This window comes from Bombina bombina, chromosome 4 (genome assembly GCF_027579735.1).
Source record: "Bombina bombina isolate aBomBom1 chromosome 4, aBomBom1.pri, whole genome shotgun sequence".
Lineage (NCBI taxonomy): Eukaryota > Metazoa > Chordata > Amphibia > Anura > Bombinatoridae > Bombina > Bombina bombina.
Genome location: NC_069502.1, coordinates 1,153,805,978 through 1,153,832,486, shown reverse-complemented (window position 1 = coordinate 1,153,832,486; position 26,509 = coordinate 1,153,805,978). Strand labels below are relative to the sequence as shown.

The 26,509-nt window shown below is 42.0% G+C and overlaps 1 protein-coding gene across 1 annotated transcript in view; it reads right to left on the bottom strand.

Annotated features, from left to right (window-relative positions):
• Positions 1-587: 587 nt before the first annotated feature.
• Positions 588-26,509, bottom strand: part of FBXO28 (F-box protein 28) — an 86,449-nt gene continuing 60,527 nt past the window's right edge. The window contains exons 4-5 of the mRNA XM_053712594.1: positions 8,930-9,125; positions 588-1,839 (exon numbers count right to left, since the gene is read on the bottom strand). Of these exons, the coding sequence (XP_053568569.1) occupies positions 1,448-1,839; positions 8,930-9,125 (588 nt within the window). The 3' untranslated portion in view covers positions 588-1,447. The remainder of the gene's footprint in view (positions 1,840-8,929; positions 9,126-26,509) is intronic.

Sequence of the window (26,509 nt, the reverse complement as noted above, 5' to 3'; positions counted from 1 at the left end):
CCCGAGATCGATGAGTTGTCTCCTTTGTTTCAGAATGCCTTCTGGTAGAACAATGTTTCTATAACTGTATGAGGTCCAAGGGTGGCCTCTTGAGCCATTTAGAAGGCTTCCAGTTTTTTTCATAGGTGTAGTAGAGATATACTGCATATTGGAATTAATCTATATGGTTATCATTTATGTAAAACCTATAATTTCACATTCTGACTTCTAAATTGATTACTGAGGAATAGATTAAGCATTGGGTATTGCCATCAATGAATGTTATGTAATTTTGAACTTATGACTGTATGCTTCACTCAAAACTCAATTTAAAATAAAAAAAAAAAAAAGGAGAAGGAAGAAAACCAGCTCTGAAGAGAGACTAATGCTGCTAGCAGCCGCCTTCTTTCATTCTGTTGTGCTAACAAAATAGCTGAATGCACGTCTAGTTAATATAATATGGGGGTGGGGGAAATACCTGAATGTTAAAAGACATGTCAACATGATGCATCTAAGGCAGAACATAATGATTTTTCTTTAAAAACCAAGAGGATGAAGACTTTGGAACAAAATGCACTAGAAATTATAAAGACAGACAAAAGTGAAGATGGCATTTAAACCCCAAGTGGGGGAACTGAATATATATATTTTTATACAGATATATGTACGTTGTCTACATAATTCAAGTCTAAGTGTTCAGAACTAGTGGCTCCTTTGACACTTGCAGATGTATTCCTGCTTCAAACTGAATGCAATGGGCTATACTTCCATATATATATTAGTCTTTTTTCCGCAAATGCGAACTAATGTGCAACTCAACTAATTTGCAACTCTCAACAGAAAAACAGTCCAATAAAGTTGATATTACAATTACTTAACTTAATTAACATGGAAACAGGCACTGAGGAGTTAGGTTACACACAGGTCTCTGGACATAAACGTTATGTCGGGAAAAGTGGAGACAAGTCTGTAAAGATTTGCAGTTAGATGGTTTAAAGCCAGGATTTAAAAGAAAAAAAAAAGTTTTTTTTTCCCTTCGGATATTCATTTGACCAAGAGAAGCTTTAAAACCCATTAACCACCTCTTTGGGAACTATTAAGAATCAGGATATTTGTCTTTTTTTTTTAAATAAATAAAACCAGATTGAATGTGCTTACATAAATCTGAGTTTTTCAATGTGTATGACAATACACCATAACAGCACGACTGCTTTGTTGGAGATTACAGTTGGAGTGTATCTTCTTCTCTGTTCCATAAACGCATCGTGTTCTGGTGAAGGGGAAAAAAAAGAACCAAAAACATATTTCCCATTATCCTCAATGGGTTATACAGGATTCTGTAAAGGAGCTCAACTTTTTTGATGTGGTGTTATGACATTGGAGAAAGTCACTATCCAGAGCCTGTGTGGCTGCAACTTATACTCCATCCAAAAACCATGACAATTGCTAAGCAGTTTCTATTTTAGAATTACTTTCTGCTTCGAAGACGCTTGGATTTTCTAGGACAGTCTACCACGTCCATCACTTTCTTTCTTTTACGTGGAGAGTCATCCCTTGGGCCCGCTCCAGAGGATCCTACAGCACTATCCATGACATCCCTCAATTTGTGTTCTAACTCTGTCAGACGTACGTTCTGCTCGCCTATAATTTGGGTCTGTTCTAGTAATTTCTGGTCCTGGTCTTGAAGCTGTTTTTGCTGTTCTTGTACCTTGGTCCTCAGCTCTGACAATTCCCGTCTCAGGACCGTTACACCAGCTCCATTGGCTTTGACCTGCTGATGCAGCTTTGTCACTTCCTGTCTTGATGGGTTTTGTTTTGAGAAAAGTTGCATTGAACTCAAGGTAGTTGATGGACCTGGAACTGAAAAATAAAAAGTTATAAATGAAGTTGACTTTATAGAGAAATGGACAACTGAAACACAATGTATTGTGCTGGGAGCTATAATGTTCGTATGTAACCACCCCACAAAATAAAGTTGGACTTACCACATAAGCTTTATCTTAAAGCAGGCAAGTGAAAACGAGAGATACGTTATAAGCAAATGTTTGGGTTCCCTTGGCCAAATAACATTTTGTGAAAAAAAGTTGACAGTCTCTGCAGTGAACAAGCCTAAATTGACCAAATGTCTGCAAAATCAGTTCTGCTGAATTTAAAGGGACACTGAACCAGATTTTTTTCTTTCCTGATTCAGCTAGAGCATGCAATTTTAAGCAATTTTCTAATTTACTCCTATTATTTTTTGTTCTCTTGGTATCTTTATTTGAAAAACCAGGAATGTAAGCATATGAGCCAGCCCATTTTTGGTTCAGATCCCTGTATAGTGCTTGCTGATTGGTGGCTACATTTAGAAATTCTCAGTCTAGCCCCTGACCACAGCTAAACAAGGAATCAGACATTGCAAAACTTAAGTTTTAGGTCACATGATTTTTGCAGTTGAAGTCCTATATTGATCATAGGTTAAACTGACTGGAGATATCAAAACAGAAACTATACCTTTGCCTTCCTGTTAAGGCCTCCTCCTTGAGGATCTGGGACAGGAAGTAGAGGACATTGCATAAATTAAGTTAAAAAACATAATTTATGCTTACCTGATAAATTCCTTTCTTCTGTTGTGTGATCAGTCCACGGGTCATCATTACTTCTGGGATATAACTCCTCCCCAACAGGAAATGCAAGAGGACTCACCCAGCAGAGCTGCATACAGCTCCTCCCCTCTACGTCAGTCCCAGTCATTCGACCAAGAATCAACGAGAAAGGAGTAACCAAGGGTGAAGTGGTGACTGGAGTATAATTTAAAAGATATTTACCTGCCTTAAAACAGGGCGGGCCGTGGACTGATCACACAACAGAAGAAAGGAATTTATCAGGTAAGCATAAATTATGTTTTCTTCTGTTATGTGTGATCAGTCCACGGGTCATCATTACTTCTGGGATACCAATACCAAAGCAAAAGTACACGGATGACGGGAGGGATAGGCAGGCTCATTATATAGAAGGAACCACTGCCTGAAGAACCTTTCTCCCAAAAATAGCCTCCGAAGAAGCAAAAGTGTCAAATTTGTAAAATTTGGAAAAAGTATGAAGCGAAGACCAAGTTGCAGCCTTGCAAATCTGTTCAACAGAGGCCTCATTCTTAAAGGCCCAAGTGGAAGCCACAGCTCTAGTGGAGTGAGCTGTAATTCTTTCAGGAGGCTGCTGTCCAGCAGTCTCATAGGCTAAACGTATTATGCTACGAAGCCAAAAAGAGAGAGAGGTAGCAGAAGCTTTTTGACCTCTCCTCTGTCCAGAATAAACGACAAACAGGGAAGAAGTTTGGCGAAAATCTTTAGTTGCCTGCAAGTAGAACTTGAGGGCACGAACTACATCCAGATTGTGTAGAAGACGTTCCTTCTTTGAAGAAGGATTTGGACACAAGGATGGAACAACAATCTCTTGATTGATATTCCTGTTAGTGACTACCTTAGGTAAGAACCCAGGTTTAGTACGCAGAACTACCTTGTCTGAGTGAAAGATCAGATAAGGAGAATCACAATGTAGGGCTGATAACTCAGAGACTCTTCGAGCCGAGGAAATAGCCATTAAAAATAGAACTTTCCAAGATAACAATTTTATATCAATGGAATGAAGGGGTTCAAACGGAACACCCTGTAAAACGTTAAGAACTAAGTTTAAACTCCATGGCGGAGCAACAGCTTTAAACACAGGCTTGATCCTAGCTAAAGCCTGACAAAAGGCCTGGACGTCTGGATTTTCTGACAGACGCCTGTGTAACAAGATGGACAGAGCTGAAATCTGTCCCTTTAATGAACTAGCTGATAAACCCTTTTCTAAACCTTCTTGTAGAAAGGACAATATCCTAGCGATCCTAACCTTACTCCAGGAGTAACCTTTGGATTCGCACCAGTATAGGTATTTACGCCATATTTTATGGTAAATCCTTCTGGTAACAGGCTTCTTAGCCTGTATCAGGGTATCAATAACCGACTCAGAAAAACCACGTTTTGATAAAATCAAGCGTTCAATTTCCAAGCAGTCAGCTTCAGAGAAGTTAGATTTTGATGTTTGAATGGACCCTGTATCAGAAGGTCCTGTCTTAGAGGTAGAGACCAAGGCGGACAGGATGACATGTCCACTAGATCTGCATACCAAGTCCTGCGTGGCCATGCAGGCGCTATTAGAATCACTGATGCTCTCTCCTGTTTGATTTTGGCAATCAATCGAGGAAGCAGCGGGAAGGGTGGAAACACATAAGCCATCCCGAAGTTCCAAGGTGCTGTCAAAGCATCTATCAGAACCGCTCCCGGATCCCTGGATCTGGACCCGTAGAGAGGAAGTTTGGCGTTCTGGCGAGACGCCATGAGATCTATCTCTGGTTTGCCCCAACGTCGAAGTATTTGGGCAAAGACCTCCGGATGAAGTTCCCACTCCCCCGGATGAAAAGTCTGGCGACTCAAGAAATCCGCCTCCCAGTTCTCCACTCCCGGGATGTGGATTGCTGACAGGTGGCAAGAGTGAGACTCTGCCCAGCGAATTATCTTTGATACTTCCATCATTGCTAGGGAGCTTCTTGTCCCTCCCTGATGGTTGATGTAAGCTACAGTCGTGATGTTGTCCGACTGAAACCTGATGAACCCCCGAGTTGTTAATTGGGGCCAAGCCAGAAGGGCATTGAGAACTGCTCTCAATTCCAGGATGTTTATTGGAAGGAGACTCTCCTCCTGATTCCATAGTCCCTGAGCCTTCAGAGAATTCCAGACAGCGCCCCAACCTAGTAGGCTGGCGTCTGTTGTTACAATTGTCCAGTCTGGCCTGCTGAATGGCATCCCCCTGGACAGGTGTGGCCGATAAAGCCACCATAGAAGAGAATTTCTGGTCTCTTGATTCAGATTCAGAGTAGGGGACAAATCTGAGTAATCCCCATTCCACTGACTTAGCATGCACAATTGCAGCGGTCTGAGGTGTAGGCGTGCAAAAGGTACTATGTCCATTGCCGCTACCATTAAGCCGATCACCTCCATGCATTGAGCTACTGACGGGTGTTGAATGGAATGAAGGACACGGCATGCATTTTGAAGCTTTGTTAACCTGTCTTCTGTCAGGTAAATCTTCATTTCTACAGAATCTATAAGAGTCCCCAAGAATGGAACTCTTGTGAGAGGAAAAAGAGAACTCTTCTTTTCGTTCACTTTCCATCCATGCGACCTTAGAAATGCCAGAACTAACTCTGTATGAGACTTGGCAGTTTGAAAGCTTGAAGCTTGTATTAGAATGTCGTCTAGGTACGGAGCTACCGAAATCCCTCGCGGTCTTAGTACCGCCAGAAGGGCACCCAGAACCTTTGTGAAGATTCTTGGAGCCGTAGCCAATCCGAATGGAAGAGCTACAAACTGGTAGTGCCTGTCTAAGAAGGCAAACCTTAGATACCGGTGATGATCTTTGTGAATCGGTATGTGAAGGTAAGCATCTTTTAAATCCACTGTGGTCATGTACTGACCCTTTTGGATCATGGGTAAGATTGTCCGAATAGTTTCCATTTTGAACGATGGAACTCTTAGGAATTTGTTTAGAATCTTTAAATCTAAGATTGGCCTGAATGTTCCCTCTTTTTTGGGAATCACAAACAGGTTTGAGTAGAACCCTTGTCCTTGTTCCGACCGCGGAACCGGATGGATCACTCCCATTAATAACAGATCTTGTACACAGCGTAGAAACGCTTCTTTCTTTATCTGGTTTGTTGACAACCTTGACAGATGAAATCTCCCTCTTGGGGGAGATAATTTGAAGTCTAGAAGGTATCCCTGAGATATGATCTCTAGCGCCCAGGGATCCTGAACATCTCTTGCCCAGGCCTGGGCGAAGAGAGAAAGTCTGCCCCCCACTAGATCCGGTCCCGGATCGGGGGCTCTCGGTTCATGCTGTCTTTGGGGCAGCAGCAGGTTTCCTGGCCTGCTTGCTCTTGTTCCAGGACTGGTTAGGCTTCCAGCCTTGCCTGTAACGAGCAACAGCTCCCTCCTGTTTTGGTGCAGTGGAGGTTGATGCTGCTCCTGTTTTGAAATTCCGAAAGGGACGAAAATTAGACTGTCTAGCCTTAGCTTTGGCTTTGTCTTGAGGTAGGGCGTGGCCCTTACCTCCTGTAATGTCAGCGATAATTTCTTTCAAACCGGGCCCAAATAAAGACTGCCCCTTGAAAGGTATATTAAGTAATTTGGACTTAGAAGTAACATCAGCTGACCAGGATTTTAGCCACAGCGCCCTACGTGCCTGTATGGCGAATCCTGAGTTCTTAGCCGTAAGTTTGGTTAAATGTACTACGGCCTCCGAAATGAATGAATTAGCTAGTTTAAGGACTCTAAGCCTGTCCGTAATGTCGTCTAGCGTAGATGAACTAAGGTTCTCTTCCAGAGACTCAATCCAAAATGCTGCCGCAGCCGTAATCGGCGCGATACATGCAAGGGGTTGCAATATAAAACCTTGTTGAACAAACATTTTCTTAAGGTAACCCTCTAATTTTTTATCCATTGGATCTGAAAAAGCACAGCTATCCTCCACCGGGATAGTGGTACGCTTAGCTAAAGTAGAAACTGCTCCCTCCACCTTAGGGACCGTTTGCCATAAGTCCCGAGTGGTGGTGTCTATTGGAAACATCTTTCTAAATATTGGAGGGGGTGAGAACGGCACACCGGGTCTATCCCACTCCTTAGTAACAATTTCAGTTAGTCTCTTAGGTATAGGAAAAACGTCAGTATTCGCCGGTACCGCAAAGTATTTATCCAACCTACACAGTTTCTCTGGTATTGCAACGGTGTTACAATCATTGAGAGCTGCTAAGACCTCCCCTAGTAATACACGGAGGTTCTCCAATTTAAATTTAAAATTTGAAATATCTGAATCCAATCTGTTTGGATCAGAACCGTCACCTACAGAATGAAGCTCTCCGTCCTCATGCTCTGCAAGCTGTGACGCAGTATCAGACATGGCCCTAGTATTGTCAGCGCACTCTGTTCTCACCCCAGAGTGATCACGCTTGCCTCTTAGTTCTGGTAATTTAGACAAAACTTCAGTCATAACAGTAGCCATATCTTGTAATGTTATCTGTAATGGCCGCCCAGATGTACTAGGCGCCATAATATCACGCACCTCCCGGGCGGGAGATGCAGGTACTGCCGCGTGAGGCGAGTTAGTCGGCATAACTCTCCCCTCGCTGTTTGGTGAAATTTGTTCAAATTGTACAGATTGACTTTTATTTAAAGTAGCATCAATACAGTTAGTACATAAATTTCTATTGGGCTCCACCTTGGCATTGGAACAAATGACACAGATATCTTCCTCTGAGTCAGACATGTTTAACACACTAGCAATAAACTTGCAACTTGGTTATAATCTTTTTTAGCAAAAACGTACTGTGCCTCAAAGAGGTACTAAACGATTAAATGACAGTTGAAATAATGAACTGAAAAACAGTTATAGCATCAAACTTTAAAACAACACAACTTTTAGCAAAGGTTTGTTCCCATTAGAAAAATAACAATAATTAAATTTGACATAAAAATTACAGAGCAACGTTTTTATTCACAGTCAATATAAAATTCTCACAGCTCTGCTGAGAGAATCTACCTCCCTCCAAAGAAGTTTGAAGACCCCTGAGATCTGTCAGAGATGAACCGGATCATGCAGGAAATATAAGAATAACTGACTGGAATTTTTTGATGCGTAGCAAAGAGCGCCAAAAACGGCCCCTCCCCCTCACACACAGCAGTGAAGAGAAACGAAACTGTCACAATTAAAACCAAACAACTGCCAAGTGGAAAATAATGCCCAAATATTTATTCACTCAGTACCTCAGAAATGTAAACGATTCTACATTCCAGCAAAAACGTTTAACATGATAAATACTTATTAAAAGGATTAGTGACTTTTAACAGAGTAGTTCCGGTGAAATACCATCCCCAGAATACTGAAGTGTATACATACATGTCATTATAACGGTATGGCAGGATTTTCTCATCAATTCCATTCAGAAAATAAAAACTGCTACATACCTCAATGCAGATTCATCTGCCCGCTGTCCCCTGATCTGAAGCTTTTACCTCCCTCAGATGGCCGAGAACAGCAATATGATCTTAACTACTCCGGTTAAAATCATAGTAAAAAACTCTGGTAGATTCTTCCTCAAACTCTGCCAGAGAAGTAATAACACGCTCCGGTGCTATTGTAAAATAACAAACTTTTGATTGAAGTCATAAAAACTAAGTATAATCACCATAGTCCTCTCACACATCCTATCTAGTCGTTGGGTGCAAGAGAATGACTGGGACTGACGTAGAGGGGAGGAGCTGTATGCAGCTCTGCTGGGTGAGTCCTCTTGCATTTCCTGTTGGGGAGGAGTTATATCCCAGAAGTAATGATGACCCGTGGACTGATCACACATAACAGAAGAAAAAGGATTTAAAGGTAAAGTAATTTAAAAAAGGATTAATACTACATATTGTAATGATTTCTACTAAAGTATAAGCCACTGCTTAGTGGTTTTTGTGTTAATACAATGAAAGACTGTTTAATATCCCTTTAAAGAGACAGTCAACAAAATTGTTATAGTTTAAAAAGAGAGATAACTTGCCTAAATGTTTGCATACAGCTGTAAACAGCATCTGAAATCTGTAAAAAGATATTGTGGCATCCTGAGAAGTCACCTTATAAAAAAGAACAGTTTATAGGTGTTTAGTGCAACTTACTCCAAGACAAGCAGAGTTCATGTGTTAGTTTTCAGGATGGACTTTGGGATCTGTGGGCAAATATTCAATGTGGCAGTACCTTTCAATTATTAAATATCTAAATTGTGTATAGGGACAATGTGGATTTATTTCACCCCATCCAGACAGCTAGTGGAGTATTATGAACGCCAATACAGATAAAAGCAGCCCAAACAATAGTTTTAACAGGTTAGATATACCTGGGGGTGATCCAATGAGTCGCCCAGAAACATCTGACCCCGGCAGTTTCTTTTTAAGAATAGGAACTATCTTTTCATCAAAATATTCCATTGCCATCGAGGAGATGTCCCGTAACTCCTGGAGAACTTCATGGGCCCTCTGAGGAGCTCTTGTAGAGTTAACATATCGGAGAACTCTGTAGATTTCATCAATAACCTATAATTACATATTAACAGTGTGTAAATTACTGACAATCTGGTGTCATGTACAAACCTAATAACCCAACCAATTGTGGTGAGAGAACAGGATTTACATAGCACGTGGTAGGTTGGCACATGCCTTGCTTATTCCATCACATGCCATATAGGGCAAAGGAAACTGTTGCCGACCACTCTATTCAGAGCTGGCCCATGAAGGAGGAGAACAGTGTGGAGTACTTCCAGAGGTCTACACAAGTACTGTATCTGCTACTGAAAACCTGCTTCCAAGGGACAGGACTCTAACCTGAATCTAAAGTGACTATTACTTTATTTGTGCATGGTATGCATAGGTCAATATAAGGATTTAGAGCTATTAGTATTCTGGAATCCTTGTAAAATGTAACACTGTGCGACTGACGATAGCACAAAAGATGTCAAACTAAATAGTACTTAAAAGGGGCAGAAAACACTGAAGACAAATGGTTTACCTGTTCGTAAACCTTGGAATGTACTTTCATTATTTCCCTCCCTTTTACTATAAAACTGTGGAGCTTTCAAGTATGTATACTCAAGACTTCACAAGTTTAACCCTGCTATATTATACACCGTGACGGCTTGATAAGCGTAGCGCTACATTATACACAGTGACATCTTGATAAGCGTAGCGCTACATTATACACAGTGACAGCTTGATAAGCGTAGCGCTACATTATACACAGTGACAGCTTGATAAGCGTAGCGCTACATTATACACAGTGACAGCTTGATAAGCGTAGCGCTACATTATACACAGTGACAGCTTGATAAGAATAGAGCTAGATTATACAAAGTGACGGCTTGATAAGTGTAACGCTAGATTATACAAAGTGACGGCTTGATAAGTGTAACGCTAGATTATACAAAGTGACGGCTTGATAAGTGTAACGCTAGATTATACAAAGTGACGGCTTGATAAGTGTAACGCTAGATTATACAAAGTGACGGCTTGATAAGTGTAGCGCTACATTATACACAGTGACAGCTTGATAAGTGTAGCGCTACATTATACACAGTGACGGCTTGATAAGCGTAGCACTAGATTATACAAAGTGACGGCTTGCTAAATAGCGCTAGATTATACAAAGTGACGGCTTGCTAAATAGCACTAGATTATATAAAGTGACGGCTTGCTAAGTGTAGCGCTAGATTAAAAAGTGATGGCTTGATAAGCATAGCGCTAGATTATACAAAGTGATGGCTTGATAAGCATAGTGCTAGATTATACAAAGTTATGACTTGATAAGCGTAGCGATAGATTATACAAAGTGACGGCTTGATAAGCGTAGCACTAGATTATACAAAGTGACGGCTTGCTAAATAGCGCTAGATTATACAAAGTGAAAACTTGATAAGTGTAGCGCTAGATTATACAAAGTGACGGCTTGCTAAGTAGCACTAGATTATACAAAGTGACGGCTTGCTAAATAGCGCTAGATTATACAAAGTGACGGCTTGCTAAGTGTAGCGCAAGAATTTACAAAGTGATGGCTTGATAAGCATAGCGCTAGATTATACAAAGTGACGGCTTGCTAAGTAGCACTAGATTATACAAAGTGACGGCTTGCTAAATAGCGCTAGATTATACAAAGTGACGGCTTGCAAAGTGTAGCACTAGATTATACAAAGTGATGGCTTGATAAGCATAGCGCTAGATTATACAAAGTGATGGCTTGATAAGGATAGTGCTAGATTATACAAAGTTATGACTTGATAAGCGTAGCGATAGATTATACACAGTGACGGCTTGATAAGCGTAGCACTAGATTATACAAAGTGACGGCTTGCTAAATAGCGCTAGATTATACAAAGTGAAAGCTTGATAAGTGTAGCGCTAGATTATACAAAGTGACGGCTTGCTAAGTAGCACTAGATTATACAAAGTGACGGCTTGCTAAATAGCGCTAGATTATACAAAGTGACGGCTTGCTAAGTGTAGCGCTAGATTATACAAAGTGATGGCTTGATAAGCATAGCGCTAGATTATACAAAGTGACGGCTTGCTAAGTAGCACTAGATTATACAAAGTGACGGCTTGCTAAATAGCGCTAGATTATACAAAGTGACTGCTTGCTAAGTGTAGCGCTAGATTATACAAAGTGATGGCTTGATAAGCATAGCGCTAGATTATACAAAGTGATGGCTTGATAAGCATAGTGCTAGATTATACAAAGTTATGACTTGATAAGCGTAGCGATAGATTATACAAAGTGACGGCTTGCTAAGTAGCGCTTTTTTAACCAAACCCTCAATTGGCTTCAAAGATCTGAAAAAACTATTTTTTTGATCATTTTAAACATGTATTTCACCTACAGACCTAATACCTAGGGCAGAGCTTTCCAAACTTGTCATGTTGGTGACACACATTTTTAGAATGTTTGTTTTAAGAGATAGACACATACATAAATTATATAATAATGACATATATTTACAAGTAACAGTAAGTATGTGCAAGAATAAAAAAAAGTTTAATAACACCAATAGCTACTAACTATTTTAATAGGATGTATGAGGTTGATGGGATGAACACAATTTCTGAATATTTAGTGGAATATTAGATAAAGACACTCGCATTTCATCATCAAGCATTTTTAAGCTTTCACTTCCCATCCATATATCAAGAGCAGGAGCAGCAATGCACTACTGGGAGCTAGTTGCAAAAAAAACCCACTGACTTCAACTCAGCGTTTAAGCTGCCGCCCTCAGAGCTCGGTGAGTCCAATTGACTACTGCCCGCGCTGCATACACACTGCTGTCCCACTCACTGACTATACATGCAGTCACGAGCCAATTAAGGAAACTACACGTGCAGTCAGGAGCCAATGTGCCGCCAATGGGAATAGTTTCAGTTCCCACTGAGCTGTGCCAATAGGTTAAGATGATCTGTGTCCCCCTAGGTATCAATCACGAGTCAACCATGTGATATGCGTAGCAGGCAGGCGGAAAGTCAAAAACCAAAAAAAAAAAAATGTGTGCTGAAGCAGGGACACACCTACACACTGCTGCCGACACACTAGTGTGTCCCGACACACAGTTTGGAAAGCACTGACCTAGGGGCAGGTTACCCACTGGGTAATGAGTTGTACAGGCAGAAACAGATGCATAAAAATATTACTTTCAGCACAGCTTTATTTTTTTCTCTACAACTAACTAAAAATTTCTCTTAGATGCAACAAAAATAACAACCATTTAAAAGATTAAACAAATGTGTTCTTATATACTAAGGGAAAAGAAAAAACAAAGTGACTTGGCTCCACGTAAACATGAGGCCTGCATAGTGACCGCAAGCATTTTACAAAACTTTAAGGGACAGAAGAAAAAAACAACTTATTTTGATGCAGAGGCTAACAAGAAATGCGTGTGTGTGTGTGTGTACCACTGGTTTATAGAGGGCCAGGAAAGACAACATTAAACCTTCATGATTCAGAAAGAGCAAATAGGTTTTGTTGAAGGGTAAACTGGGAGCTAGATGAACACAAGAAGCATGTGTGCTGCTACTAATCACTGGCTAGCTCGAAACAGTGCATTGCTGCTCCTGAACCTACCTAGGTATGCCCTTCAGCAAAGGATATCAAGGGAATGAGCCAAATGTGATAACTTCCAGAATTGCATGCTTTAAATCAAGAAAAATTTATGTTGTATTTACTGTCGCTTTAAGGACTGATTGTGGCTGATAAGCTGAACTCCCACTGCTTCACTAAAGGACGGTGATGAACCTTGCAAGCTTGAAAAAACAAAAATATATAATAAAAAAACAAAATGTATGCTTACCTGATAAATTTCTTTCTTGACATGGTGAGTCCACGGATCAATCAATCAATTATTGTTGGGAATATCACTCCTGGCCAACAAAAGGAGGCAAAGAGCACCACAGCAAAGCTGTTAAATATCACTCGCCTACCCAAAATCCCCCAGCCATTCGACCAAAGGGAAAGGAGAGAAAGGAAGTAACACAAGGTGCAGAGGTACCTGAGGTTTATATAAAAATAAACTGTCTGAATACAGGGCGGGCCGTGGACTCACCATGTCAAGAAAGAAAGAAATGGATCAGGTAAGCATACATTTCGTTTTCTTTCTAATGACACGGATCATCATCAATTACTGTTGGGAACCAATACCCAAGCCAGAGGACACAGATAAGGGAGGGACAAGACAGGAACCTAAACAGAATGCACCACTGCTTGAAGAACCTTTCTCCCAAAAAAAGCCTCAGCCGAGGCAAAAGTATTACATTTATAGAATTTGGAAAAAGTGTGCAAAGATGACCAAGTTGCAGCCTTGCAATCTGTTCCACAGAAGCTTCATTTTTGAAGGCCCAGGAAGAAGAAACAGCCCTTGTGGAATAACTCTTCAGCCAAAAGGAAAGTGAAGTAGCCGTAGCTTTCTGACCCTTGTGTTTCCCAGAAAAGCAAACAAACAATGCTGAAGACTGACGAAAGTCCTTAGTTGCCTGCAAATAAAATTTTAGTGCTCGCACAACATCCAGATTATGCAACAAGCGTTCTTTGTTAGAAGGAGGATTAGGACACAAAGAAGGTACAACAATTTCCCGATTAATATTCTTCACTGAAACAACCTTGGGCAGGAAAGCAAACTTAGTACGCAGAACCACCTTATCAGAGTGAAATATAAAAAGATAAGGGGAATCACACTGTAAAGAAGAGAGTTCAGAAACTCTACGAGCAGAGGAAATAGCAACAAGAAACAAATAATCTTAATATCTAAAGAATGCATAGGCTCAAACGGAGCCTGTGGTAAAACTTTAAGAACAAGGTTAAGACTCCATGGAGGAGTAACAGGTTTAAACACAGGCCGAATTCTAACCAAGGCCTAAAAAACGATTGCACGTCTGGCACATCCACCAAGATCTTATGTAACAAAATAGACAATGCCGAAATCTGACCCTTTAGAGTACTTGCCGACAAACCCTTCTCCAGACCATCCTGGAGAAAGGACAAAATCCTAGGAATCCTTACTCTACTCCAAGAGTATCCTTTGGATTTACACCAATACAAGTATTTACACCAAATCTTATGGTAAATCCTGTGAGTCACAGGCTTATGAGCCTGAATCAAGGTCTCACTGACCGACTCTGAAAATCCACACTTAGATAAAACTAAGCGATCAATCTCCAAGCAGTCAGCTTCAGAGAAACGAGATTTGTATGAAGGAAGGGACCCTGAAGTAGAAGGTCCTTCCTCAGAGGCAGTCTCCAAGGTGGAAAGTATGACATTTCCACTAGGTCTGCATACCAAATCCTGCAAGGCCACGCCGGAGCTATGAGAATTACAGACACCCTCTCCTGCTTGATTCAAGCAATGACTCTTGGAAGGAGAGCGAACGGAGGAAACAGCTATGCTAGACTGAAGTGCCAAGGAACTGCCAGAGCAACAATCAGAAATGCCTATCTCGGAAGTTTGGCATCCTGATGAGAAGCCATGAGATCCAATTCCAGCTGCCCCCACTTGAGGGTCAAGCTGGAAAACACATCTGAATGAAGTTCCCACTCCCCGGGATGAAAAGTCTGCCTGCTCAGAAAATCCGCTTCCCAATTGACCACTCCTGGAATGTGGATCGCAGAAAGACAGCAGTTGTGGGTCTCCGCCCACTGAATAATTCGGGCCACCTCCGTCATGGCCAAGTAACTCACGAGTTCCCCCCTGGTGGTTGATGTAGGCCACCAAGGTTATGTTGTCCAACGGGAATCTGATAAACCGGGCTAAGGCTAACTGAGGCCAGGCGAGGGATCCGGTACATCTCTAATCCAAGCCTGGGGAAAAAAAAAAAAAAAAAAGAGTCTGCCCCCTACAAGATCCACTCTCCACAGCTCACAAGATTGCTCTCAGCTCCAAGATGATTATGGGCAGGACTGACTCCTCCTGGGTCCATAAGCCCTGAGCCTTCAACGAGCCCCATACTGCTCCCCAACCTAGAAGGCTGGCATCAGTGGTCACAATCACCCAGGAGGGTCTGCGGAAGCAAGTACCCTGGGAGAGATGATCCTGAGAAAGCCACCACGGAAGAGAGTCTATTGACGCCTGATCTAGATCTCCATGTGGAGACCGGTCCGTATAGTCCCCATTCCATTGTCTGAGCATGCATAACTGCAGAAGTCTGATATTGGAACCAAGAAAACTGAATGATGTCCATGGAAGCCACCATCAGATCAATTACCTCCATACATTGAGCCACTGACGGCCGTGGAGAGAACTGAAGGGCAAAACAAGAGTCGAAAATCTTTTTTTCTGACCTCCGTCAGAAAAATCTTCATTAACAGGGAGTCTATTATGGTCTCCAAAAATACAACCCTTGTAGCTGGAACCAGAGAACTTTTCCCCCGATTCACCTGCCATCCGTGAGATTGAAGAAAAGACAAGATCTCTGTATGAGATTCTGCTTGTTGAAAAGATGACGCCTGAACCAGAATGTCTTCCAGATAAGGTGCCACTGCAATGCCCCGAGATCGAAGCACAGTTAAAAGAGCCCCCAGAACCTTTGGGAAAAAAAGGAAATTTATGCTTACCTGATAAATTTATTTCTTTTACGATATGACAAGTCCACGGATTTCATACTTACTTATGGTATTACGCCTCCTGGTCAGCAGGAGGTGGCAAAGAGCACCACAGCAGAGCTGTATATATAGCTCCTCCCTTCCCTCCCACTCCAGTCATTCGACCGAAGTTAGGAAGAGAAAGGAAAAGCCAAAAGATGCAGAGGTGATTGAAGTTTAACAAAAAATAAATAAATACTTGTCTTAGAAATGACAGGGTGGGCCGTGGACTCGTCATATCGTAAAAGAAATAAATTTATCAGGTAAGCATAAATTTCCTTTTCTTTTACAAGATATGACGAGTCCACGGATTTCATCCTTACTTATGGGATAGAATACCAAAGCTATAGGACACTGATGCAAGGGAGGGACAAGACAGGAACCTAAACGGAAGGCACCACTGCTTAAAGAACCTCTCTCCCAAAAACAGCCTCGGACGAGGCAAAAGTATCAAATTTGTAAAATTTAGAAAAAGTGTGAAGAGACTACCAAGTTGCAGCCTTGCAAATCTGTTCAACAGAAGCATCATTTTTAAATGCCCATGAGAAAGCCACAGCCCTAGTAGAATGAGCCGTAATTCTTTCAGGAGGCTGCTGTCCAGCAGTCTCATATGCAAAACGGATGATACTCTTCAGCCAAAAAGAAAGAGATAGCCGTAGCTTTCTGGCCCCTACTTTTTCCAGAAAAAACAACAAATAATGAAGATGATACACCAAATTCTTTAGTCGCCTGCAAGTAAAACTTCAGGCCACGGACCACGTCCAAATTATGTAACAGACACTCCTTCTTAGAAGAAGTATTAGGACACAAGGAAAGAACAACAATTTCCTGATTAATATTGTTATTAGAAACAAACTTAGGAAGGAAACCAGGTTTGGTACCTAAAACCACCTTATCAGAATTGAAAATAAGAGGAGAATCACATTGTAAAGCTGAAAGCTCAGAAACTCTGTGAGCAGAAGAAATAGCAAGGAAGAAATAGCAACCAAAAATAAAACTTTCCAAGATAACAACTTAATATCTGTGGAATGCATGGGTTCAAACGGAACACATTGAAGAACATTAAGAACTAAATTCAAACTCCAAGGTAGAGCAATTGGTCTAAACACAGGCTTGATTCTAGTCCGAGCCTGACAAAAAGATTGAACATCTGGAACATCTGCCAGACGCTTGTGTAGCAAAATAGACAAAGCAGAAATCTGTCCCTTTAAGGAACTTGCCGACAACCCTTTCTCCAATCCTTCTTGGAGAAAAGATAAAATACTGGGAATCCTAACCCTACTCCATGAGTAGCCCTTGGATTCGCACCAATAAAGATATTTACGCCATATCTTATGGTAAATCTTTCTGGTAACAGGCTTACGTGCCAGAATAAAGGTTTCAATGACCGAATCAGAGAACCCTCGCTTAGATAAAAATCAAGCGTTCAATCTTCAAGCAGTCAACTGCAGAGAAACTAGATTCGGATGATGGAAGGGTCCCTGAATGAGAAGGTCCTGCCTCAATGGAAGCCTCCACGGTGGCAGAGAGGACATGTCCACCAGATTGGCATACCAAGTCCTGTGAGGCCAGGCAGGAGCGATGAGAATCACTGAAGCCCTCTCCTGTTTGATCCGAGCAAACGGTGGAAACACATAAGCTAGGTTGAACGACCAAGGCACTGCCAAGGCATCTATCAGTTCGACCTGAGGATCCCTGGACCCATATCTCGAGAGCTTGGCATTCTGACGAGATGCCATAAGATCCAGCTCCGGTCTGCCCCATCTGAGAATCAGAGTGGCAAAGACCTCCTGGATGGAGTTCCCATTCCCCCGGATGAAACGTCTGTCTGCTCAAAAAATCCGCTTCCCAGTTGTCCACTCCTGGGATGTAGATTGCTGACAGATAACAAGAGTGAGCCTCCGCCCACCGAATTATCTTGGATACTTCTGTCATCGCTAAGGAACTCCTTGTTCCTCCCTGATGATTGATGTAAGCCACAGTCGTGATGTTGTCCGACTGAAAAACGGATGAATTTGGCCAAAGCCAAGTGAGGCCAAGCCTGAAGCGCATTGAATATTGCTCTCAACTCCAGAAGATTGATTGGAAGTAGAGACTCCGACCGAGTCCACACACCCTGAGCCTTCAGGGAATTCCAGACTGCACCCCAACCTAGTAGACTGGCGTCTGTAGTCACTATCACCCATGAGGGTCTGCGGAAGCACGTCCCTTGGGACAGATGATCCGGCGACAACCACCAAAGAAGAGTGTCTCTTGTGTCCTGATCCAGTCTGAGGAGACAAATTTACATAATCTCCATTCCACTGCCTGAGCATGCTCAGTTGTAGCGGTCTGAGATGAAAACGAGCAAACAGAATGCTGTCCATTGCCGCCACCATCAATCCAATTACCTCCATGCACTGAGCCACTGATGGCCGAGGATTGGACTGAAGGGCTCGGCATGTATTCAGAATCTTTAACTTTCTGACTTCCGTCAAGAACATTTTCATGGATATAGAATCTATTAGAGTTCCCAGGAAAGGAACCCTTGTCAGTAGAATTGGTGAACTCTTTTCTAGATTCACCTTCCACCCGTGAGTCCTTAGAAAGGACAGAACCATGTCTGTATGAGATTTTGTCAGTTGATAAGACGATGCCTGGATCAGAATATCGTCCAGATAAGGCGCCACTGCAATGCCCCGCGGTCTGAGAACCGCCAGTACAGACCCTAGAACCTTTGTGAAGATCCTGGGTGCTGTGGCCAGCCCGAAAGGAAGAGCCACAAACTGAAAATGTTTGTCCAGGAAGGTAAACCTTAGAAACTGGCGATGATCTTTGTGGATAGGAATATGAAGATATGCATCCTTTAAGTCCACGGTAGTCATATTGACCCTCCTGGATCAATGGAAGAATTGTCCGAATAGTCTCCATCTTGAAGGAACTTGTTTAGACTCTTGAGATCTAAAATGGGTCGGAATGTTCCCTCTTTTTTGGGAACCACAAAAAGATTTGAGTAAAACCCCTGCCCCTGTTACTGTATTGGAACGGGACGAATTACTCCCATAGTGGAGAGGTCTTTTACACAACGTAAGAATGCCTCTCTTTTTATCTGGTCTACAGACAATCGTGAAAGAAGAAACCTCCCCCTTGGGAGGGAATTTCTGAACTCCAGTTGATACCCTTGGGACACGATTTCCAGTGTCCAGGGATCCTGAACGTCTCTTATCCAAGCCTGGACAAAGAGAAAGTCCGCCCCCTACTAGATCCGGTCCCGGATCGGGGGCCGCTCCTTCATGCTGTTTTGGGAGCAGCAGCGGGCTTCTTGGGTTGTTTACCCTTGTTCCAAGCCTGGTTGGGTCACCAGATGGACTTGGCTTGTGCAAAATTCCCTTCCTGTTAAGCGGAAGAAGAAGAGGTGACTCCCTTGAAATTTCAAAAGGAACAAAAATTACTCCGTTTACCCCTTTGTTTAGATGTTTTATCCTGAGGTGGGAGGTGACCCTTACCTCCTGTAATGTCAGAAATGATTTCTTTCAAGTCAGGCCCGAACAGGGTCTTTCCTTTGAAAGGAATAGCCAAAAGCTTGGATTTAGAGGACACATCCGCCGACCAAGATTTTAACCATAAGGCTCTGCACGCTAAAATGGCAAATCCTGCATTCTTAGCCGCCAATTTGGCGATCTGAAAGGCGGCATCCGTAACAAAAGAATTAGCCAGCTTAAGGGCCTTAATTCTATCCAACATTTCCTCTAAAGAAGTCTCAGTCTTAAGAGACCCTTCTAAGGCGTCAATCCAAAAGGCAGCAGCAGTTGTGACTGGTACAATACAGGCCGTCAGTTGTAATAGAAAACCTTGATAATCAAACAGCTTTTTTAGAAGACCCTCCAACTTCTTATCCATAGGGTCTTTGAAAGCACAACTGTCCTCAATAGGGATAGTCGTACGCTTAGTCAGGGTAGAGATAGCACCCTCCATATCTTAGGGATCTTTGGCCAAGAATACAGAACAGAGTCAGCTATAGGGTACATTTTCTTAAAATTAGGAGAAGGTGAGAACGGAATACCCGGTCTTTCACATTCCGGCGTAATAATTTCTGAAATTCTTAGGAACCGGAAAATCATCAGAATAAGAAGGAACCTCTAAGTACTTGTCCCTCTTACACAATTTCTCTGGCGGTACCACAATAAAGTCAGTCGTCCAGAGTCGCTAAAACCTCCCGAAGTAACAGACGGAGGTGTTCAAGCTTAAATCTGAAGGACATGACGTCCGAGTCTGTCTGAGGTCACACACTCCCTGAGTCAGAAAGTTCCCCCTCAGACAGAAGCTCCCTACCCCCCAAATCAGAACCCTGGTAGGGCACATCGGAGATGGTCATCAAAGCATCAGAAGTCGCAGGAACCAAAGGGACTTCTGTCCTGCCACGTTTGCCTTGTAACACTGGCAACTTGGATAAAACTTCTGTAAGAGTGGATGACATAACTGCAGCCATATCCTGTAGAGTAAATGAAGTGGACGCAGTTGAAGAACATGGCGTCGCTTGAGTGGGCGTTAAGGGCTGTGACGCTTGGGGAGAAAGAGTTGGCATACCCCAAGTCTCATCAGTCTGAGAAACATCCTGAGCTATATCTTTATTAAAGAAAATCTGCTCTCTACATTGTAATGCCCTCTCAGTGCATGATGGGCAAAAAGTAAGCGGGGTTCCACATTGGCATTTAAACATATGGAACAAGTACTGGCATTAAGATCATCCATTGTGAAAGCAAAAAATTATTTAATTATATAATACACTTATTATAGATTTTAATATTTGCGGCTTTGGAGACAAAAAACAAAGTTTTATAATGTATCCCAGAAGCATCAACTAATTAGGGGCAGTAATTTACACTTTTAAAAATAATAGCACCTCGCCTCAGCTCTGCTGCGGCGCCTACCCACTCCCTATGACCCGACAAACGAGCCTTCTAACAGCAGAGTGTCTACACCGCCTGTTCTACCCATGCGGTCCAGACAGACACCGGAGTCAATTACTCCTCCGACTCCCAGAAAAGCACTGCGCGGCTTCTCTCAGTGCGCAAACCAGTGCCCCGCCCACTCTCTGTATACGCTCTGTATAATATTGTAAAAAAAAAAAAAAAAAAAAAAAGAAGAAGAAGAACGGAGTCGCCGGGACGAATGTGATCCACAACACATTTCTAATAAATGTGATCCACAACACATATCTAAAAAGGAGCCAGTCCCCCAATAACTCCCGGTCTGATAAACTACTCCAGAGCCCGGAGTAAACCGGAATACACTAGTAAAAATCCCCAGCGTCAGCCCAATCGTGAAGGCGTTAACTTGTTAAAACAACACCCCAATGTACCTCATATAGCCCCATAAACAGGCCCAGTAATTAAGGCAGCCCTCTAGAACCGTGTAGTAAAGCACACAGACATAGGTGAAGATATTCAGTTTACATAGGAAAATGACAGTCTTTTCTGAGGTACTAGGAGTCACAAAGTAATAGACTGCACATACCTTCATGCTGAGTAACAGCATGACTTGTCCCACACTGCTAGAGGTCCTTCTTCTCCTCCAGGAATCTGTGGGAACAAAACTGGGTCTTAGATAAAATTTGCTAAGACCATATTCAGCAGGGCAGCACACAGTCTGGGAGTCACAGAAACAAGCATATTTGAATCTGTACAGCTCCCCTTGCTTTACCCTTGAGTAAAATAGTACACACCGGTACCATTTAAAAATAATAAACTCTTGATTGAAGAATCTAAACTAACACCTCACTTTACCTCTTCCTATCACTAACACAGGCAAAGAGAATGACTGGGGAGGGAGGGAAGGGAGGAGCTATATATACACAGCTCTGCTGTGGTGCTCTTTGCCTCCTCCTGCTGACCAAGAGGCGTAATCCCATAAGTAAGGATGAAATCAGTGGACTCGTCATATCTTGTAAAAGAAATACTGGGAGCTGTGGCAAGGCCGAATGGAAGGGCCACAAACTGGATATGATTGTCCAAAAAGGCGAATCTCAGAAACATGTGATGGTCCCTGTGAATGGGAACATGAAGGTATGCATCCTTTAGGTCTATGGTTGTCATGAACTGACCCTCTTGTACCAAGGGAAGAATGGAGCGTATAGTCTCCATCTTGAAGGATAGCACTCTGAGAAACTTGTTTAAACATTTTATATCTAGAATTGGTCAAATAGTTCCCTCCTTTTTGGGAACTACAGATTTGAGTAAAATCCCAGACCCCTTTCCTGAAAGGGAACTGGAACTATTACCCCCAGGGCGGCAAGGTCCTTGACACAATATAAGAACGCCTCTCTTTATCTGGTCTACAGATAATCTGGAGAGGAGAAACCTGCCTTTGGGAGGAAAAGATTTGAAGTCTATTTTGTATCCCTGGGAGACAATGTCCACCTCCCAGGGATCCGGTACATCTCTTATCCAAGAGTGAGAAAAAAAAAAAAAAAGATAGAGTCTGCCCCCTACAAGATCCACTCCCGGATCGGGAGCCAACCCTTCATGCTGACTTGGAATCAGCTGACGGCTTTTTAGATTGCTTTCCATTATTCCAGGATGGCTTGATTTTGCTTGGAGGAAGACTTGCCTTTAAAGTTACGAAAGGAACGAAAATTACTCTGACGTCCTGACGTCCCTTCTGCTTATTCTTTTTATCTTGAGTTAGAAAAGAACCCTTCCCTCCAGTAATATGAGATAATTTCCGCCAAACCAGGTCCAAACAAGGTCTCACCCTTGTAAGGAATAGCCATGAGCTTAGATTTAGATGAAACATCCGCAGACCAGGACTTCAACCACAAGGCCCTGCGGGCTGGGACTGCAAAACCAGAAATTTTGGCTCCCAGTTTAATAACCTGTAAGTAATCGTCTGTAATGAAGGAATTGGCTAACTTGAGAGCCTTAATCCTGTCCTGGACCTCATCAAAAAGGGGTATCCGTCTGCCGAAGATTCAGACAACGCATCAAACCAGTAAGCCGCAGAGCTGGTAACAGTGGTGATACACACTGCAGGTTGCGATTGTAGACCCTGGTGGACATACATCTTTTTTAGTAAAGCCTCCAATTCTTTTTATCCATTGTATCTTTAAAAGAACAACTATCCTCTATGGGAATAGTAGTTCTCTTGGCTAAAGTGGAGATCGCTCCTTCTACCTTAGGAACCGTTTGCCACGACTCCTTAATAGAATCCGCTATAGGAAACATCTTCTTAAAAATAGGAGATGGAGAAAAGGGAATACCAGGTCTTTCCCATTCTTGCGCAATAATCTCCGCAGCACGGTCAGGAACTGGAAATACCTCCACCGCGGAGGGAACATCAAAGTATTTGTCCCTCTACCTAAAATATTTCAGTTTGTTTTTCAATCGAGTTGTACAGTTTATAGGTCACAGTAAAGTTGGAAAAAGTTCTGAAATGATTTATCTTTGTCTCATTTTTTTTACATCACAGAAACCTGACATTTTAACAGGGGTGTGTAGACTTGTTATATTGTGTGTATATATATATATATATATATATATATATAAAACATAATTTATGTAAGAACTTACCTGATAAATTCATTTCTTTCATATTAGCAAGAGTCCATGAGCTAGTGACGTATGGGATATACATTCCTACCAGGAGGGGCAAAGTTTCCCAAACCTTAAAATGCCTATAAATACACCCCTCACCACACCCACAATTCAGTTTAACGAATAGCCAAGAAGTGGGGTGATAAGAAAAAAGTGCGAAAGCATATAAAATAAGGAATTGGAATAATTGTGCTTTATACAAAAAATCATAACCACCACAAAAAAGGGCGGGCCTCATGGACTCTTGCTAATATGAAAGAAATGAATTTATCAGGTAAGTTCTTACATAAATTATGTTTTCTTTCATGTAATTAGCAAGAGTCCATGAGCTAGTGACGTATGGGATAATGACTACCCAAGATGTGGATCTTTCCACACAAGAGTCACTAGAGAGGGAGGGATAAAATAAAGACAGCCAATTCCTGCTGAAAATAATCCACACCCAAAATAAAGTTTAATGAAAAACATAAGCAGAAGATTCAAACTGAAACCGCTGCCTGAAGTACTTTTCTACCAAAAACTGCTTCAGAAGAAGAAAATACAACAAAATGGTAGAATTTGGTAAAAGTATGCAAAGAGAACCAAGTTGCCACTTTGCAAATCTGATCAACCGAAGCTTCATTCCTAAACGCCCAGGAAGTAGAAACTGACCTAGTAGAATGAGCTGTAATCCTATGAGGCGGAGTCTTACCCGACTCAAAATAGGCAAGATGAAATAAAGATTTCAACCAAGATACCAAAGAAATGGCAGAAGTTTTCTGGCCTTTCTTAAAACCGGAAAAGATAACAAATAAACCAGAAGTCTTTCGGAAAGACTTAATAGCTTCAACATAATATTTCAAAGCTCTAATAACATCCAAAGAATGCAACGATTTCTCCTTAGAATTCTTAGGATTATGACATAATGAAGGAACCACAATGTCTCTACTAATGTTGTTGGAATTCACAACTTAGGTAAAAATTCAAAAGAAGTTCGCAACACCGCCTTATCCTGATGAAAAATCAGAAAAGGAGACTCACAAGAAAGAGCAGATAATTCAGAAACTCTTCTGGCAGAAGAGATGGCCAAAAGGAACAAAACTTTCCAAGAAAGTAATTTAATATCCAATGAATGCATAGGTTCAAATGGAGGAGCTTGAAGAGCCCCCAGAACCAAATTCAAACTCCAAGGAGGAGAAATTGACTTAATGACAGGCTTTATACGAACCAAAGCTTGTACAAAACAATGAATATCAGGAAGAATAGCAATCTTTCTGTTGAAAAAGAACAGAAAGAGCAGAGATTTGACCTTTCAAGGAACTTGCGGACAAACCCTTATCTAAACCATCCTGAAGAAATTGTAATATTCTCGGTATTCTAAAAGAATGCCAAGAAAAATGATGAGAAAGACACCAAGAAATATAAGTCTTCCAGACTCTATAATATATCTCTCTGGATACAGATTTACGAGCCTGTAACATAGTATTAATCACAGAGTCAGAGAAACCTCTTTGACCAAGAATCAAGCGTTCAATCTCCATACCTTTAAATTTAAGGATTTCAGATCCTGATGGAAAAAAGGACCTTGAGACAAAAGGTCTGGTCTTAACGGAAGAGTCCACGGTTGGCAAGAGGCCATCCGGACAAGATCCTCATACCAAAACCTGTGAGGCCATGCCGGAGCTACCAGCAGAACAAACGAGCATTCCTTCAGAATCTTGGAGATTACTCTTGGAAGAAGAACTAGAGGCGGAAAGATATAGGCAGGATGATACTTCCAAGGAAGTGAAAATGCATCCACTGCCTCCGCCTGAGGAACCCGGGATCTGGACAGATACCTTGGAAGTTTCTTGTTTAGATGAGAAGCCATCAGATCTATTTCTGGAAGTTCCCACATTTGAACAATCTGAAGAAATACCTCTGGGTGAAGAGACCATTCGCCCGGATGCAACGTTTGGCGACTGAGATAATCCGCTTTCCAATTGTCCATACCTGGGATATAAACCGCAGAGATTAGACAGGAGCTGGATTCCGCCCAAACCAAAATTCGAGATACTTCTTTCATAGCCAGAGGACTGTGAGTCCCTCCTTGATGATTGATGTATGCCACAGATGTGACATTGTCTTATCTGAAAACAAATGAACAACTCTCTCTTCGGAAGAGGCCAAGACTGAAGAGCTCTGAAAATTGCACGGAGTTCCAAAATATTGATCGGAAATCTCACCTCCTGAGATTCCCAAACCCCTTGTGCCGTCAGATACCCCCACACAGCTCCCCAACCTGTAAAACTAGCATCTGTTGAGATTATAGTCCAGGTCGGAAGAACAAAGAAGCCCCCTGAACTAAACGATGGTGATCTGTCCACCATGTCAGAGAGTGTCATAAAATCGGTTTAAAGATATTAATTGAGATATCTTTGAGTAATCCCTGCACCATTGGTTCAGCATACAGAGCTGAAGAGGTCGCATGTGAAAACGAGCAAAGGAGATCGCATCTGATGCGGCAGTCCTAAGACCCAACATTTCCATGCATAAGGCTACCAAAGGGAATGATTGTGACTGAAGGTTTTGACAAGCTGATATCAATGTTAAACTTCTCTTGACTGACAAGGACAGAGTCATAGACACTGAATTTATCTAGAAACCTAAAAAGGTTACCCTTGTCTGAGGAATCAATGAACTGATTGGTAAATTGATCCTCCAACCATGAACTTGAAGAAACAACACAAGTCGATTCGTATGAGATTCTACGAAAATGAGAAGACTGAGCAAGTACCAAGATATCGTCCAAATAAGGAAATACCAAAACCCTATTCTCTGAATACAGAAAGAAGGGCACCGAGAACCTTTGAAAAAAAATTCTTGGAACTGAGGCTAGGCCAAACGGTAGAGCCAAAAAACTGGTAATGCTTGTCTAAAAAGAGAATCTCAGACACTAAAAGTAATCTGGATGAATCGGAATATGCAGATACACATCCTGTAAATCTATTGTAGACATATAATGCCCTTGCTAAACAAAAGGCAGGATAGTCCTACAGTAACCATCTTGAATGTTGGTATCCTAACATAACGATTCAATAATGATAGATCCAGAACTGGTCTGAAGGAATTGACCTTCTTTGGTACAATGAAGAGATAAAATAAAACCCCAGCCCCTGTTCCAGAACTGGAACTGGCATAAATACTCCAGCCAACTCTAGATCTGAAACACATTTCAGAAATGCTGAGCCTTGCTGTGTTAACTGGGACACGGGAAAGAAAAGA